Source organism: Vulpes vulpes, chromosome 3 (genome assembly GCF_048418805.1).
Source record: "Vulpes vulpes isolate BD-2025 chromosome 3, VulVul3, whole genome shotgun sequence".
Lineage (NCBI taxonomy): Eukaryota > Metazoa > Chordata > Mammalia > Carnivora > Canidae > Vulpes > Vulpes vulpes.
The window spans coordinates 132,583,329-132,600,004 of NC_132782.1; the positions used below are offsets into that span (position 1 = coordinate 132,583,329).

Below are 16,676 nucleotides of genomic sequence, written 5' to 3' on the forward strand. Positions count from 1 at the left end.
TGAACAAATTACTGTGGCTACCTGAGGAATTCTCGTCAGCCTGGGTATCACTTGTTCATCCCTCATTCCAGGGCCCTGTGATTGCCACCACTGTAACAGTTGAGTTAGAGTGTTTTTATTAATGGGCAATCAGAATATCATATTCTGTATATTGGCAAATTGTACACCAATAAAAAAATAAATTTATTATTAAAAACATAAATAGGAAAAAGAATATTAGAAGATAGCAGATTTTTCTGTAATAGTGTTCATAGATTTTTGGAATATCCTGAAAAATTTCATTATATAGTTGAATCTAGTAAAGCTGTCTAGCAACAGAATTTCACAAAAAATAATAGTTGGCTCGTAACATGATTTGTAAAAATGATTTTGCTCAGTTTGTATGTGTATTGAGATTGACAAACTGACAGGATGTTTTGTAGAGTCACTGCTAATAAAACAGTAAAAGAGACTTTTTTTATGTCTCTTTTTCCCTTGCCTTCATAATTGAGATCTAGACCAATTATTAATCTAAAATAACTTGTTAGCTATTACTGTGTAACAGATTACAGCTTGGTGGTTTAAAACACATTATTAAAACAAGTCTGTGAGTCAGCTCAGCATTATTTCTGGTCTTGGTTAGGCTCATTTATGAGTCTCTATTTAGCAGTGTAGGAGGATGGCTTTGCTGCTCTTGGCTGGGTTCTCTAGGATGGCCTGTGGACTATTTGGGCTCTCATTATCCTCCAGCAGATTAGACTGGACTTGTTCTTATGGTGGTGGCAGGATTCTAAGGGCAGAAGTATGCAGGGTCTCTTGAGGTGTAGCTCGGAATTTGCAAACTGACATGCGTTGCATTCTGTTGGTCTTTCTTAAAAGGAAACCTGGAGTTAAAGGGTAGGGGAAAACATTACCTCTTGATGGGAGAAACTGCAAAGCCTCATTGCCAAATGCATGGATAATGGGGTAGTTTGAAATTGGAGTTATTTTTGCAGACGTATTTTTTATTCATGCTGTAAAATTAATTTTCTATGTTCTAGATTGAGCACTATTATATATTTCAGTAGGAACTGTGTTTGAGTATAGAAGTTTAGGCAAGTATAAATTAAATACATCAATCTGTTTGGAGGCCCAGATGACTCTAGTTACACGTGTTTTGTAAGATACATCTGATGATATATTGGAAGCATTGTTCATGCATTGAATTACCAATTGTAATTGTAGTACCATTGGTAGGTGTTGAAAGATGATTCATTTCTACATCTGTTCTTTTTTGGTTATAAACGACAATGTTCTTTTTCATTATTACTGTATCTTCTTTAATTTGAGATTTCATTGTTTTCCTAAGTTTATTAATATTTGCATATTGAGATCTTAAGCAGATTTGTCAAAATATAATTGACATACAATAAATCTTGTTTTATGTGTACAATTTGAATAGTTTGATATCTATATATACCCATGAAACCATCACAATCAAGATAATAAACATATCCTTTACCCTCAAAATTTCATTGTACCCCTTTTTAATTCTTTCATATTTATTACTCCTCCCCTTATACAATATATAATCTTTTTGCCTATATTTTTTTCACTCATCATAGTTATTTTCAGATTCATCTACATTGCATATATCCTTACTTCACTCTTATTTATTCTATTATAAAGCTATAATGTAAGGGTTCACATGTTGGTGGATGTTTTCTCCTTCACCTTTTGGCTATTACAAATAAAGGTGAACATTTGTTAAGTTTTTATGCAAACATATGCTTTCATTTCTTTGGGTAAATGCCTAGGAGTGGAATGATTGGATCATACATGGAGTAGGTGTATATTTGACCCGTTAAGAAATGGGGAAACTTGGGATGCCTGGGTGGCTCAGCAGTTGAGTGTCTGCCTTTGGCTTAGGGCGTGATTCTGGGGTCCAGGATCGAGTCCCACATCAGGCTCCCTGTGAGGAGCCTTCTTCTTCTGCCTGTGTCTCTGCCTCTCTCTCTCTCTCTCTCTCTCTGCATCTCATGAATAAATAAATAAAATCTTAAAAAAAAAAAAAAGAAATGGTGAAACTTTACAAAGTAATTGTACCATTTATTTTCCTGTATGAGTCTATGAGCATTTCAGTTCCTTCACACATTTACCAACATGTGGTATGATTGGTTTTATTAATTTTAGCCATTCTTGTATAGTGATAGCTCATCATGGCTTAAGTTTGAGTCTTCTACTGACAATCGATAGTGAGTGTATTTTCATATACTTCTCATTCATATATCTTTGGTTAAAGAATTCACCAGAAGATTGTTGCTTCAGGTCTTCTGCCCATTTTGTAATTGGGTTGTTTTGTTTTAATTGAGGTTTTAAAAATGAATTTATTGAGAAATAATTGACATGAAGTACACAATTTAAGTATACAGTGTAATGTTTGAGGTATGTATACACTTAGGAAGCTATCACCATACAAACGAGATACTAAATACATTTATCACACCTGAAAGTTTCCTCATGCCACTTTGTGATTTCTTCCCTTCTGAGCCACATTCCCCTTTTGGGTCTGTCTTTCAAAAGCATTTAGGCTAGGGTTACTCTAGGCAGTGCTATCTGGATTTAGGTGTCTGAAAGAAACAGGTCTTATTTTTAGCTTTGTATGAGTATAGGGCAATAAATCTTGTCATCCTTTTTTTTAAAAAATTTTTTTTTATTATTATCATTTATTTATGATAGTCACAGAGAGAGAGAGAGGCAGAGACATAGGCAGAGGGAGAAGCAGGCTCCATGCGCCGGGAGCCCGATGTGGGATTCGATCCCAGGTCTCCAGGATCGCGCCCTGGGCCAAAGGCAGGCGCCCAACCGCTGCGCCACCCAGGGATCCCCTCTTGTCATCCTTTTGAGTGGCTCTTTCATTGGCCTTGGCTTGTTTTAATACTTAGGGATGTTCTCGCTCTGTGCAGTTGTCTTCTCTCTGGTACTCTGCAATCCCTAGCTGTCTTAGTTTTGGACTTCCAATTCAGTCTCCTCAACTCGGGGAAACCACCAGATTCTCTCCCTGGGTACTCTCCCCAGGTGAGGGTCTGTAGTAAGTTCGGAGTATTGGAGGTTTTACCTCATCTGTTTCCCTTCCCTTAGGGTTCATCCTCGGTGTTTGCCTGTCTGATATGAAAACTGTTGTTTCTTATATAGTTCTGGTTTCTTAGGCTTAACAGATGGAGGGCAGACTCAATCCCTGTTAATCTATCTTGATCTTTGTATGTACTTTTTTTCTGGGTGTTTATTTTTTAAATGGTGCTAAAAAAACGTTAAATTTACTATCTTAACCATTTTTAGTGTACAGTTCAGTAGTGTTAAAGATATTCACATTGTTATGCAGCAGATCTCTGGAACTTTTTACTTTGCAAAACTGAAACTCTGTACCCATTAAATTCTAATTTTATCACCCCTCACTTCCAAGCTTTGGTAACAACCTTTTCACTTTTTCCCCCCTCTGATTTTGACTATAAATACTTCATATGAATGGACTCATACAGTGTTTATCCTTTTGTGATTGGCTTATTTTACTTAACATAACGTTCTCAAGGTTCACCCTTAATGTAGCTTGTGGTTGGATTTCCTTATTTTTAAAGGCTGCATAGTATTCCATTCCAATGTTCCATGTATATACCACATTTTCTTTATTCCTCTGTTGATGAACTTCAGCTTGTTTCTGCCATTTGGCTATTGTGAATAATGCTGCAATGAGCATGGGTATATAAATCTGTCTTTGAGATACCACTTAGAATTCTTTTGGATATATGCCAGGACTGGGATTGCTAGATCATAGGGCAATTCTATTTATCATTTGTTTATATATTTATTTATTCATTTGAGAGAGTGCACATGAGCAAGCAGGGGGAAGGGCAGAAGAAGGGGGGAAGCAGAGTCCCCACTGAGCTTGGAGCCTCACATGGGGCTTAATCTCAGCACTCTGAAATCATGACCTAAGAGTCAGGATGTTTAATCAACTGAGTCACCCAGACATTCCTGAAAGTTAGATTTTCATAATCTTGTTTTCCATATTGGTCATTATTAGTATATAGAAATGCAACTGATCTTCACATGCTGATATCCTGAAATTTTGCTGAAATCATTTAGTTAATTTTTTTAACAGTCTTTAAGATTTTCTACATAAAAAATCATGTTATTTGCACAGATAATTTTACTTCTTCCTTTCCAATTTGGAGATCATTCATTTCCTTTTTCCTTTCTGTTTGCTCTATTACTTCAGTACCATATTGAGTAGAAATAGCAAGAGTAGGTATACTTGAGGTGCCGGGCTGGCACAGTTGGTGGAGTGTACAACTCTTTTTTTTTTTTTTTTTAAGTAATAAGGAAAACTTTATTTGAAACAGGTTGAGTGTGGTACATATTTGCCTTAGCAAAGGCTGGTTTTAACAGGTGTGTCATTTCAAACATGAAGTGATGTATAAATTTGACACCATTTAGCAATAATCAGTTTCTGCTAAAATGTTGGATTGAACCCATTAATATGCCAATTTGACAACTATTGTAGATTCTATTATTTTGAAGTTAAATCTTCATAACAAGGAGATGAGAATAACCTTACAGCTTCTACTAAGGTAATGAACTGTGAAATATATTCCCCAGTATTGCTTTGAAATTATACCCCCAGGTTGTTAACAGAAACTGTAACTTCATCCAGACATATTATGTAAATAATATTCTTCAGTCATCTTCAACTGTTGGCTTAATAGTTACTCCCTTCTTATTTGACCCCAACCAATTAAACGCCAGTGTTTCTCAACTCTTCGGCTAAGGGCAATTTTTTCTCCCACTTCTGTGCACACAGGATTAGTGAGAACTATTTTACCCAAATCAGCCTTGACTGCACTAATTCTTCCTCCTGTTGACAGGGAACCAATGTTCACCATAAGCACTTCATTTTTAGAGAGCTTTTGCACCTTTGCTGCTGTTTTGTCGCCTTCTGTGCGTACACCTAGAAGCCGTCTAAGTAGGAAATAGGATATTTCCAATTCTGTGAAGATCTCTGGTAAAGCTCCAACTGCACCAAGCACCTGTCCTACCATTCTGTCAGCCCGGCACAAGGTGGGGTCAATTTTTGTTCCAACTCCAATAAGACCCCCTGGAGCAACATACTGAAGATCATTGTGTTCTGCAAAAAGTGATACAATTTTGGAAAAGATTGGGTTACACATGAGCTTTCCATCACTATCTTTGGAAACAATACCAGGTCTGACTTCTATTTCTTGGCCCACCTTTAATACTCCCTTTAAAATACTGCCACCAGCTACACCACCTTTAAGGTCATCAACCTCACACCCAGGTTTGTTGACATCAAGTTACCTAATAACAATAAGGCGGGGTTCTGAAGTAAAGTCTCTTACAAGTACTGGAATTTTCTTTACAATATACTCACAGACAACTTCAATATTATATTTCAGCTGAGCAGAAATCGGAATAATAGGTGCTCCTTCTGCTACTGTACCTTGTACAAATGCAAGTATCTGTTCATACTGTTCTTTAGCCTGATTCTCTTTTACCAAATCAATTTTATTTTGCAGAATCAAAATATGTTTCAGTTTCATTATTTCAATGGCAGCTAGATGTTCAGAAGTCTGAGGTTGAGGACAGGATTCATTGCCAGCTATCAGTAGAAGAGCTGCATCCATTACTGCTGCACCATTCAGCATAGTAGCCATCAAAATATCATGGCCAGGACAGTCAACAAAGGAAACATGTCTGACTAGTTTGAAGTTCCCTTTAGTCCCTGGAATATCTGTAGGAAACTCATCAGGTGTACTACTTCCACAGGATCTATAGCATTCTGGCTGAGGACAACTTGCATCATCAAGTTTATAAATCTTAGCATTAGTATATCCAAGCTTAATTGTAATATTTCTTTCCAGTTCATTTTTGAATCTGACAGTGTGAACCCCAGATAGAGCTTTTACAACTGTAGATTTTCCATGAGCAACATGACCAATTGTACCTATGTTAATTGTGACTTGTCTGCTGATAACTTCCTGAGACAGTGGGGTCAAGTTGGTAACATCCAAGGTGGCGAGATCCTGGCAGGAAAGATGTGGTTGTCTGAGAGTCACTCCAACCTCACCCCCCACCATCTTGCTGCTGGAGTGTACAACTCTTAATCTTGTCGTTGTGAGTTAGAGCCCCACATTAGGTGTAGAAATTACTTAAAAATAAAAATTTTTTTTTAAAAAAAGAGCCATCCTTACTTTCTTAATCTTTGAGGAAAAGCTTTCCATCTTTCACTATTGAGTATGTTAGCTGTAAGTATTTCCCAGGCGGTTTTTCTTACATTGAGGTAGTTTTCTTCTATTCTTAGTTTGTTGAGTGTTTCTGTCATTAAAAGATATTGGATGTTGATAAATGCATTTTTTGCACCAATTGAGATGATCATGTGGTTTCTATCCCTCATTCTGTTAATATGGTATATTACATTGATTTTCATTATAAATCCACCTTGCTCAGTGTGTAGAATTCTTTTAATGTGCTATTAAGTTTGATTTTTAGTATTTTATTGAGGATTTTTGCTAAGTATTCATCAGGTATATTGATCAGTAGTTTTCTCATTGTGTCCCAGTACTCACCTAAACAGTACCCCAGTTTTTTATACTTTTCAGGTATGGATTTAAAAAGTACTTCCTATCAAACTTCATTATAAATTCTCCTTTAAAAAATATGTTTACAGTGACCTAGTTTAACTCTCTGGGGGAACAAATGCAATTAAAAGGCCTTTTATTTTGGACTTTGAAATCTAACTGAACAGAGCAAGATAAAAAAAGAATGAAAGTCAGAGTTAGTTACTGTCTTTGTGTGGTGTTAGTGTATTGTGGTAAAGTATACATATAATATTTAACATTTTAAGCATTTTAAAGTATAGGTAAGTGGCATTAAGTGCATTCACATTGTTGTGCAAACATGTATATCCTTTGTATTAGTCTGCTAGGGCTGCAATAACTTGGTGGTTTAAACAACAGAAATTTATTTTCTCACAGTTCTGGAAGCTAGAAGTTCAAGATTATGGTATGGTGTTAGGTTTTTTTGAGGCTTTTCTCCTCAAGATTTTCTTTTATTTCCTCATGCGTTTCCTCTGTGCCTGCATCCTTGGTGCCTTTTTCTTATAAGGACACTACTCATATTAAATTAGGGCCCCATCCTTATGTCCTCATTTGACCTCAGGTAACCTTTATGAAGGCCCTTTCTCCAAATAAACACCTTTTATGTAGTACTTCTAATTTATTTCTTGGAGAACCTGATGTCATCAGTATATTCATTTATTATTCCTCTGAAAATTACCACAAACTAGGTGGCTTAAAACAACAAACTTACTCCAACAGTTATAAAAACCAGAAGTCTGAAATCAGTATCACTGGACAGAAATCAAGGTGTCAGCAGGGTTATTCTCTCCAGAAATTAAGGGAGAATCCATCCCTTGCCTCTTGCAATTCTGGTGGCTACTGACATTCCTGACTATAGCTGCAATCTTCAAGGCCAGTGTTTTCAAATCTCTCTCTACTCTGTCTTCGCCTTTTCTGTGTATAGTCAAATTTCTCCATCCCCTCTGTATAAGAATACATGTGGTTGTACTTAGGGCCCACCCAGATAATCCAGGATAATCTCTCCATCTCAAAATTTTTAATGAAAACATATCTGTAAAGACTTTTCTTTTGGGGGGAGGGGTCATATAAGGTAATATTCACAGGTTCTAGGAATTAGGATGTAGATTCTCTTGCAGGGCCGCTTTTTTCATCCTTTCACACTCAGCAATTCATGGTAGATATTTGGTGCTCTCATTTTGATTTGTAGTTTAGCTTGCAGTAGGTCACAATATCCAGTTCTGGGTCTGTAAATACTCGTGGCAGTGGGTGGCCGAAGAGAATATTCTCATCTCTTCTAGACGTTATACAGAGAATTCTAGGTCTGTGGTTCTTTGTGTGTGGTCCTAGAAATAGCATCACCTTAGGAACTTAATAGAAGTGGAAATCATTGGACTCCCAATTTAGAACTACCTAATCAGGAACTCTGAGGGTGGGGACTAACAGTCTGTATATAACAAGGTGTCCAGGCGATGCTAATGTGTGCTCAAGTTTGAGAAACACTTTTCTAGGTTATTGACATTATTAGTATTAATACCATATTCACCTTTTTCTCCAACTCTTTTCTGCTTAAGTTTAATACTTCAATGAGTCTAGGATTTATAGTCCACAAACTTTATTTTCTGTAGGGATGCAAATGTGTAGTACCAAAATCTTGGTATTGGTGATCAGTGAAATTAATTCAGCTCGATAAAAGTTTGCACTGGGCTGATTTTTGTCATTTGTATTTTTACTTAGATGTAGTAATTTCATAAAGTAATGTTACTAGATTCAGAAGTGATAGGAATTTTATTTTTTAGTCCTGGAAATGTGAATTAAACTCATTAGCCTGAATTTTACTTATTTATTTTCTAAGTCTCTGTAAATTTTGGGATACAGCACAAAATTTCTAATGTTTCATTCAGCCTATATTGTTGTACTTTTACTCTGTGCCACCTACTGACAATGCTGAAATGAATTGAATGAATTCTTTTCCTCGGTGTGTCCACACTGATTGTAGTTTAGAAAACACATAAGTAAACAGTTGATAATAGAGCCATCACCAGTTGCTATAGCAATTGAGAAACACCATAGCTGAACAAATTGAAGAAGGATCTTTCAGGGTGACTAAGCTAAATATTGCAAAACTAGTAAAAAAGAAAAAGGGGGTGTTAGCAAAGTTAGAGAGAAGGTAGGTATAGTTCACCACGTGAAGCAGTGTGAAAACTGAGAGGACATAGGGGCTGTTCTGGGAGTTGAAGGGGTTTAGTATTAGAAATCTGGAGTGAATGGAAGAGTAAAGATTGGGGATAATAAGAATGAGATCATTGATTAGTACTATTGAAGGACTTGAGGCATAGATGTAACATCCTCAGGATAGCTATTGCAAAGTGATTACTTACACAATTCTGGGAAGAATAAATATAAGATGATAGTCTGGAAATAGAATAGTTATAGCAATCTAGGTGACAATGGCAAGTAGGTATGATGGTACCATTTTTTGGAAATAATTCAAAAGAGTAACAAGCCCAATTAAGGTTGGGGAAGGGGAGATGTGTAGAGTACAGGATAAGACATACTGAGAATTTGTGCAATGTAATAAAATTAAGGGTAGGTAATTTTTCAAGTAAATTTTCAATGAAATGTTGGGGTAGCTGTTATGTTATACTAGGTTGTGGATTAAATTGAGGAAGCAGGAGAGTACCAGTATGTACTATCCTCTAGATAAGGTCTCTGGCATTTAGTAAATATTTAATCATTGTTAACCATTATTATACTTAGTATATACTTTTATGCCATCTTATACTGTGTTTTTTCCTTGTACTTTTGGTATATATGTAGTAGTATTAGATAAATATCTAGATAGAAGTGTGTGTTTTATTAACATACTGGTTTTAATTATTGCTATGCTATTAAAATTAATAAAAATAAGTTATAAATTTTTTTAAAGACCTAGAAAATTTGTTTCTCATTTGATTAGGTTATTGTTCATAAAAAAATTAGATTTCCTAAAAATTTTAAATGGTCATGTTTTAGTTAAAACACTTTTTCAAGTAGCTCTTCTGTTAAAATAATTTGATTTGCAGTTTTTAATTTAAAAGAGTAAGTGTATCATAGATGTATTCGTTCACACCAGACACACAAAACTAAATGATGGTCTTTACATGTATTCTTTCAGGTTTGAGTTAATTTCGAATGAGATTGTTTTTGCAACGAGATGTTAATAAGACAAAATCTAGGTAAGTAGAAGACTACTTTGTTAAATGTTACCTATTGAAGTAGGGAATAATACAAAAGACTTAAGTTTTAAAAATGTGCCTTCAAGCTCAGAATTAATGAGTTTTTCAGTAAAATTTTGAAATATGAAGAATTGACTTTTTTATATACTTGCTCCAGTTGATTTGGTGGGAGTAACAATAGAACTATCAAACTGTGGAACTAGATTCCTAGTTTTCCTTCTTTTACGTTGAGTTTAACTTAAGTATATGGTTTCCAGTGACTATTAAACATTTTAGAAAATTAGGTTGGTGTTTGGTTTAGCTATTCAGAAACCAGTTCAGTAAGAGATTTGCTCTATCCTTCAATGTTCTCTTAGGGGATTATAGTGCTTGAGTAGTTTTTGCCTTTGTGAATTTTACTTTCTTATTTCTATTAATGAAGCCCTTTTATAAATTAAATTGGCCAAATTATAACTTCTTTATGTTAATACAAGGTTCAGAATTGTAAATAATTGTTTTACCATTTTTCTTATGAGTATCTCTGCTGAGTGACTTTCTAATTTAGCATTCTGATTTGCTTTAAATTTTTTAAGACTATTTATTGTCTTTCAGGAAATTGAATTGTGATCATGCACTTTTTTGGTCTGATATGTGAAGGACGAGTTTTTAATAATATAAACTGTTGAGTTGTTAGAAAGTTAGATTTGCTATCTTTTGGTAAGTGAACATGGTTTCAGGATATAAACAGATTAAAAGGAATACTTAGATAAATTGTAGTTAACTTGGTCCTTCTCTAATCTAACCAGACGTTTCAGCTGTCAGAAACTTGCTGCTCTCAAAGGTTTAAAAAAAAAAAAAAGGCTAGAATGAAAAGTAGTTGAGTAATATGCAGTTAGTGTATTCTCAAGAAGTGGTTTAGGCATAATTTGATGAAGGAGAGTTGTGCTTTTATTGCTATTATATAATAATATTTGTAGTGGTAGTGTGAAGAATATTTATTGTGCTCTATGTTTTGTTAACTGCTTCTCATGCCTTGATAATCTTTATAGTACTTTCTGTAAGGTAGATTCTTCTGTGTAGAAAATTGTTACTTTTTGGCTTTATAGTGAGCTATTTTCTTTAGGAAGAGTACATTATCTTCACAGAATTTAGTGTAAGGAACAGTTGTCTATATATCTTTTTGTAAGGAAGAAAGAGCTAGACTTCTGTACTTAACATCTTATGAAGATTTTGTTTGCTAGTTGAATATACAGTGTTAGAACCTTTATTTTGATTTCTTGTAAGTCAGATGTTGCTTAAGGGATGACACTGGTTTAACTTATTCTGACCTTATACCACAATTATGCAATTTTTTCTTTTTTAATAAGATAATTTACATTTTTACATAAATTAAGTTGTAATTTATGTATGGTAAAATTTAAAGTATAGAACTGAATGAGGTTTTTACATATATGTTCACACATGTAACAACCATAAAGATCAAAATGTAGGACATTTTCATTGCTCAGAAAGTTTCTTATATTCTTCCCTTTCCAGTCGAATAGCCTTTTCCCCAAGGTAAGCATCTTTCTGAATTTTATCAGCAGAGCTTAGTTTTGTCTGTTCTTGAATTTTATCTTTATAGGATGATATCATATGCACCTTTTATATGTGGCATTTTTTTTATATGTGGCATTTTTTTAGTCAACATAGTATTTTTGAGTTTCCTTCATGTTATTGTATCAGTAGTTTTTATTGCTGAGTACTATTTCATTGTACAACTGTGCTACAAATTTTTTTAATGTATTTTCTTTAATTTCCTTTATTGGATCCTCCAACTCTCTGACCTCACTTGCCAGCATTCTGCCCTGCTTTCCTTCCTCTAGTTGTCCCCTTTTTTGTTCTACCAGTACCTGCACAATAACATGTAAGCCCCATAACATGGCATACAGTGGTCTCACTGCAGATATTCCAGAATGCCTAGAATTATCTGAATAAACTATATTTGATGTTTCATATATTTAGTTTTTGCCTGAATTATATGTTGTCACTCTTCCCCAGTCCCTTACCTCCCCAACTGTCATTGTTCTTCCTCCTGGTCATCGGCTTATCTCCTGAAATAGTCCATCTCCAGCATTATCTTTTCCTTTGAGCCAGACTGGCCATACGGCAATAGAATGTTTTCTTTACTGGACAGTGAGCTCTTTGAAAAAGGTAGATATCATCAATGTCTTACTTATCTTAGTAGCACAGTGCCAGAGTACTGTGTGTACTTAGTGAATGTTTGCAAAACAGAACAATAAACAGAATTCTCTCTCAGTCAACTAGGGATTCAGAATACAGGCTAGAATGGGATGAGGACATTGGTGCTTCAGTTGCTTTTGGGCTGTGGGAAAAGCCAATGAGGACAATACAGAAGCAGCATTATAGAATTTTGAAAAGAGCAACAAAATATCCCCTAAGTCGTCTTTGAATCCATTTGAAAGAAATGGCTAGTAATGTTCCTAGTTAAGACCTTAAGGAAAACTGTGTTGATTTTGATTACTCTTTCCAAATGAAGGCATTAATCCATGTTATGGAAATTAGAATGTTTGCTACTAATGATACCCTTTTTTGTGAGTTTGTACTAGTTATTTCTTTAAAGATTTTAAAAGATGTATTAGATTAATACAAGTAGAAGATTAAGAAGATTGGTCACATCTATAAAGAAATTTTTTCTCATTTTCCTGAGGGTAAAAAAATATTGGAGTAGAGAAGGAAATTGAATCGTAGTCTGGAATTGTGATAACATTTTTGAGTTTTATAACTTAGGAAGCTTGCTGTTTGATGAAAAATATTTTAAAAATCTTGTTTTATCACTGTACATCTGTGGTATATGAATAATGTACTTAAGAAATTTTTAAAATATTTTAAAGTATTTTATACTAGTTTTTTTCTTCCATATTTAAAATTCGGCTGGTTGGATTGGCCATTGTAGTCACCTAGGGGATTTTTATGCCTTCTAGCAAGTCCAAAGCAAGAAGAAATTCTTCCCCACTGGGATCAATTTGTTGCTTTTCCTCTCTGCAGCTTCTGCCATAAAGGTTGAATACAGAGTTGGACATTGACCCCATCTCATGCTGTTTCTTCTGATCCCTACAAGAATTTTCTTAGACATAGATTCTTATCAAATGTAGAACTTCAGTTATTTGTTTTATTTCATCACGGATGTGAAGTATGTTTAGTTTTATTGTTGATAAAATTTGAGTATTCAGAGAAATATAACCTTGAGGTTGCTTGATTTAACGTGTATTTGAAGTATTTTAGGCTAGTTTCTCTTCTCAGAGGCTGGTAGGTATACCTCAGTTTCAGACTCTTCGTCTTCATTCTTCAATATTTTATAAAGTCAGAAGCTGCTTTTTTCATTTTGCAGAGTCCTTGAATCCAAGGATTTGAAGTTCTTTATGAATATTTATATTAGCTAATTTCCTTAATTTTCAAATTAAGCTCTCAGTGCTTCACTCTCTTTATGAGGAATGTAGATGTGCTGCCCTTTGTTGTAATGTGAAAAATACTTTTAAATTAATAAAAATATTTGTTCTTCATCCTAGATGAGATTGCACAATGTACATTTGACCTTTTTCAAATATATTGTCAAGTAGTATTTAGTATTTTTGAAATTATATTTTTATAAAGTCACATATGCTTATTTATGTATAAGCAAATAGTACAAAGATATTAAGAATAAGTAAAACTTTCCTCTCTCAGCACTATACTACCCATAAATTATCAGAAATAACTGATATATTTTGCATCTTTCTCTTTCCATTTGGTGGCATATCTTGGATGTTTTTCATATATGGATTACATTTAATATAATTGTTTCCTTGTTGATTAAGATATTTGGGTAAATCTCAGGGTTTTTTGTTTGTATATGCAGTGCTGCAATAAATATTCTTTACTACGTTATTGGAATTGTGTGAGAATGTCGGTAAGATAATTTGTAGCATTAGATTGCTGGGTCAGTTTATATGTGGACTTTAATTTCTGATAATGCAAAATTGCAATGAGATTATATCACTTAGTATTTTATTAGCAATGTTTTTTAGAGTATTAAATATTATATATATTTGCTATGTATATGTAATACTAAATATTAACTTGTGTTTTAATCCATGGCAGTCTAATCAATGAAAAGTGGTATTTATTGGTGAATTTTTTTTAATTAGAAGGATTTTAAATTTCCAAGTCTTTTGAGAAAGCAAAATCAATGCAGTGCAAATTGGAACATCCAGTTAATGAATTTAATAACAAACCAAAATAGTTTTGTTACAGAATTGACCCATTTTTTAATAGGCTAGCAATGTTTCAAATGGTGAAGCTTCTACTGGTCTTTGGTCTCCTCCAGTCATCTGATGGCAGACTTCAATGTGAGGGCAGAAATGGTGTTGTAGTTGTAGGCCCAGGCAGCACTGGCTGCCGTTTTCATATAGGAACCACAATGCCAGATCCTCACAGCTTGTCTTTTCATCTTGGTTTTGCCACAGAAGGAGCAAGTGTACTTGTCATCTGGCTTATTTCACTCTTTCTCACCATTTTCCTGAGGGAAGCACCATAACAGGTCCTGTATTTACCTGGGATTCTGACTTTCTTGGTGTGTTTAACTGTATTGCTGCAACTTAGGTCTGAGCCTAGAGAGCTGGTGTGTTTTTTTAATTGTGAGAGTCCTCTTAGATTTGCAGTGTCACCTTCATCATAACCTAATTCTTTTGAAGACTATATAATTGGGACAAATTTTTCTCCTTTATGGTTAAATCCACCAATTAACATACCATTGTGTGTTATGTACTGCATTTAGTTATTTAATATTGGATAATCAGATTGTTTGTCTTTGCTCTCTTTATTCCTTCATGCTGCTTATTTAGAAAGCATATTTCTTTGTGGTGGATTTCTTTGTAATTTACTACAAACTCTAATGTTAGTGTAGTCTGTAAATAAAAATAAAAGCTATTACTAAGTATTAGGTTAATTAAGTCTAGATTAATAACATGCTGCTCACAGGTTGTCTCTTACAACTCAGGCTTTAGAAAACTTTCCTTCTTTGTATGTTTTTTTCTTCTTTACCTCCCTTAGCATGTGTGATAAGCTGTAATTACTCTGTAATTACTAGTCTCAGTTCTAGCTTTTCTATAATTCTAGAAATTACTAAATTTAAGACCTGAAAAAAGAGCTGGGAAAATCCTTAATATTATTATGGTGGCTTTCTTTGAGTTATCTTTAAGGATTTAGATACTGCCTTCCTTTGGGCTTATTTTTTGGGTAGTATTTTCCGGTGTGATGTCTTTTCATTTCTATCTCCCTTTTTCTACATCTCTTAAAACTCATCGTTAGTTTCACTTTGTTGTTTCATTTGTCTAAAAGGCTAAATAGGCTACATTGATTTGTTTTGAAGCTGTGCTATTTTTCCAAAGAAAGCTTCATCTAGACGTGTATTTATTATAACAATTTCTACTCAAATCTGATGTGGTTTTCAACTTAACAGTTAAAGGTAAGTGGCAAATGTCATTCTAATAAATGAACAGGGAACCATAAACTGCCCTGTCAAGTGAAAGAATTTTATTTTTGCTATACAGTTAACCCTCTGTAGTAGGTCTAAACTATAAAAAAAGGTCCTAAATAAAACAAGGTATTCAGTAAGCCTTTATTGAAACATCATGTTCTGGGCAGCCCGGGTGGCTCAGCGGTTTAGGCTGCCTTCAGCCCGGAGTGTGATCCTGGAGACCCGGGATTGAGTCCCATGTCAGGGTCCTTGCATGGAGCCTGCTTCTCCCTCTTCCTGTGTCTCTGCCTCTCTCTCTCTGTGTGTCTCTCATGAATAAATAAATAAATAAAATATTTTTTAAAAAGAAAAAAGGAAAAAAAGAAACATCATGTTCTAGGCACTATGCTATATGTTAAATATGCACTCATTGGTAATTAGAATTCTCAGTGTCATATAGCTAATTATGTTATAACTCGTGGACAGAATACTGTCAGGTATATATAGGGAAGGGAATTTTGAAGGGAGAGATCAGGAAAGGCTTTGTTGAAGGAAGGTGATGTTTGAGTTGGGCTCTGAAGAAAAGAATTAGAATTTTGAATATAGGATGACCTTGGGAAAATGTGGACAAAGGGAGTGTGAACTAAGTCTTACTTTAATTTCTAGAAATTATTTTGTAAAATAGTTTCATTTAATTGGATGTCTGTGTTGTCAAAATTACTGGCTTTTTTTTTTTTTTTTTTTTTTTAAGTAGGCTCCAGCCCTAGCATCGAGCCCAGCATGGGGCTTGAACTCACAACCCTGAGATCAAGACCTGAGCTGAGATCAAGTGTCGGGTGCCTAACCGACTGATCCACCCAGGTGCCCCATTACTGGCATTTTCTTAAGTGTACTAAAGTTTATAATTTACTGTAGTTTAGGAAGTCATTGAATGGTTTCCTTGTTCTGTTTTTGAAACTTTTTAACAACTAATTTTGAACCCATCAAGAAATAAATTATACTGTGAAAGACTCCATAATGATCATTGATTTACATATTATACTATTGTACTTAAGAGTGTGAGGCTTATAAATAATTAAAGACAACTTGAAGTCAGGTAGATAATTGCAGACGAAATTAGAACCTGAATCTTTGAACCTCTGATCTTTTGTTCTTTTGAGATGACTGACCATAAAAGCAGATATTTGCAATGGTTTAGGGTCTCCCAGCCAGACTGGGGACTATGGGTGTATATGTCATATGATCAGTGGTCAGTAAATACTTGTTTAAGATTTTGATTTATTCAGTGTTTTCTGAACTGGTTATTGTAGCTACATTGGTTTTGGCTCATATCTGATACTAGTTATTAGTATGAAGAGGAAGGATGACTAAATA

The 16,676-nt window shown here is 34.5% G+C and overlaps 1 protein-coding gene and 2 pseudogenes across 19 annotated transcripts in view; 1 reads left to right on the forward strand and 2 right to left on the reverse strand.

Annotated features, from left to right (window-relative positions):
- The window catches only part of ZNF644 (zinc finger protein 644), a 105,656-nt gene that overhangs the window by 27,115 nt on the left and 61,865 nt on the right, over positions 1–16,676 (forward strand). For 15 of the 19 annotated variants that reach the window (XM_072754645.1, XM_025996479.2, XM_025996483.2 and 12 more), the window contains one exon: positions 9,766–9,826. The exons of the other annotated variants lie outside the window; for them this stretch is intronic. In XM_072754645.1, coding sequence (XP_072610746.1) covers positions 9,783–9,826 — 44 coding nt within the window. In that variant the 5' untranslated portion in view covers positions 9,766–9,782. The remainder of the gene's footprint in view (positions 1–9,765; positions 9,827–16,676) is intronic. 19 annotated transcript variants of the gene reach the window in all.
- Positions 4,546–8,745, reverse strand: LOC140598377 (eukaryotic translation initiation factor 2 subunit 3, X-linked pseudogene; annotated as a pseudogene).
- LOC112918316 (large ribosomal subunit protein eL43-like) lies at positions 14,148–14,899 on the reverse strand (annotated as a pseudogene).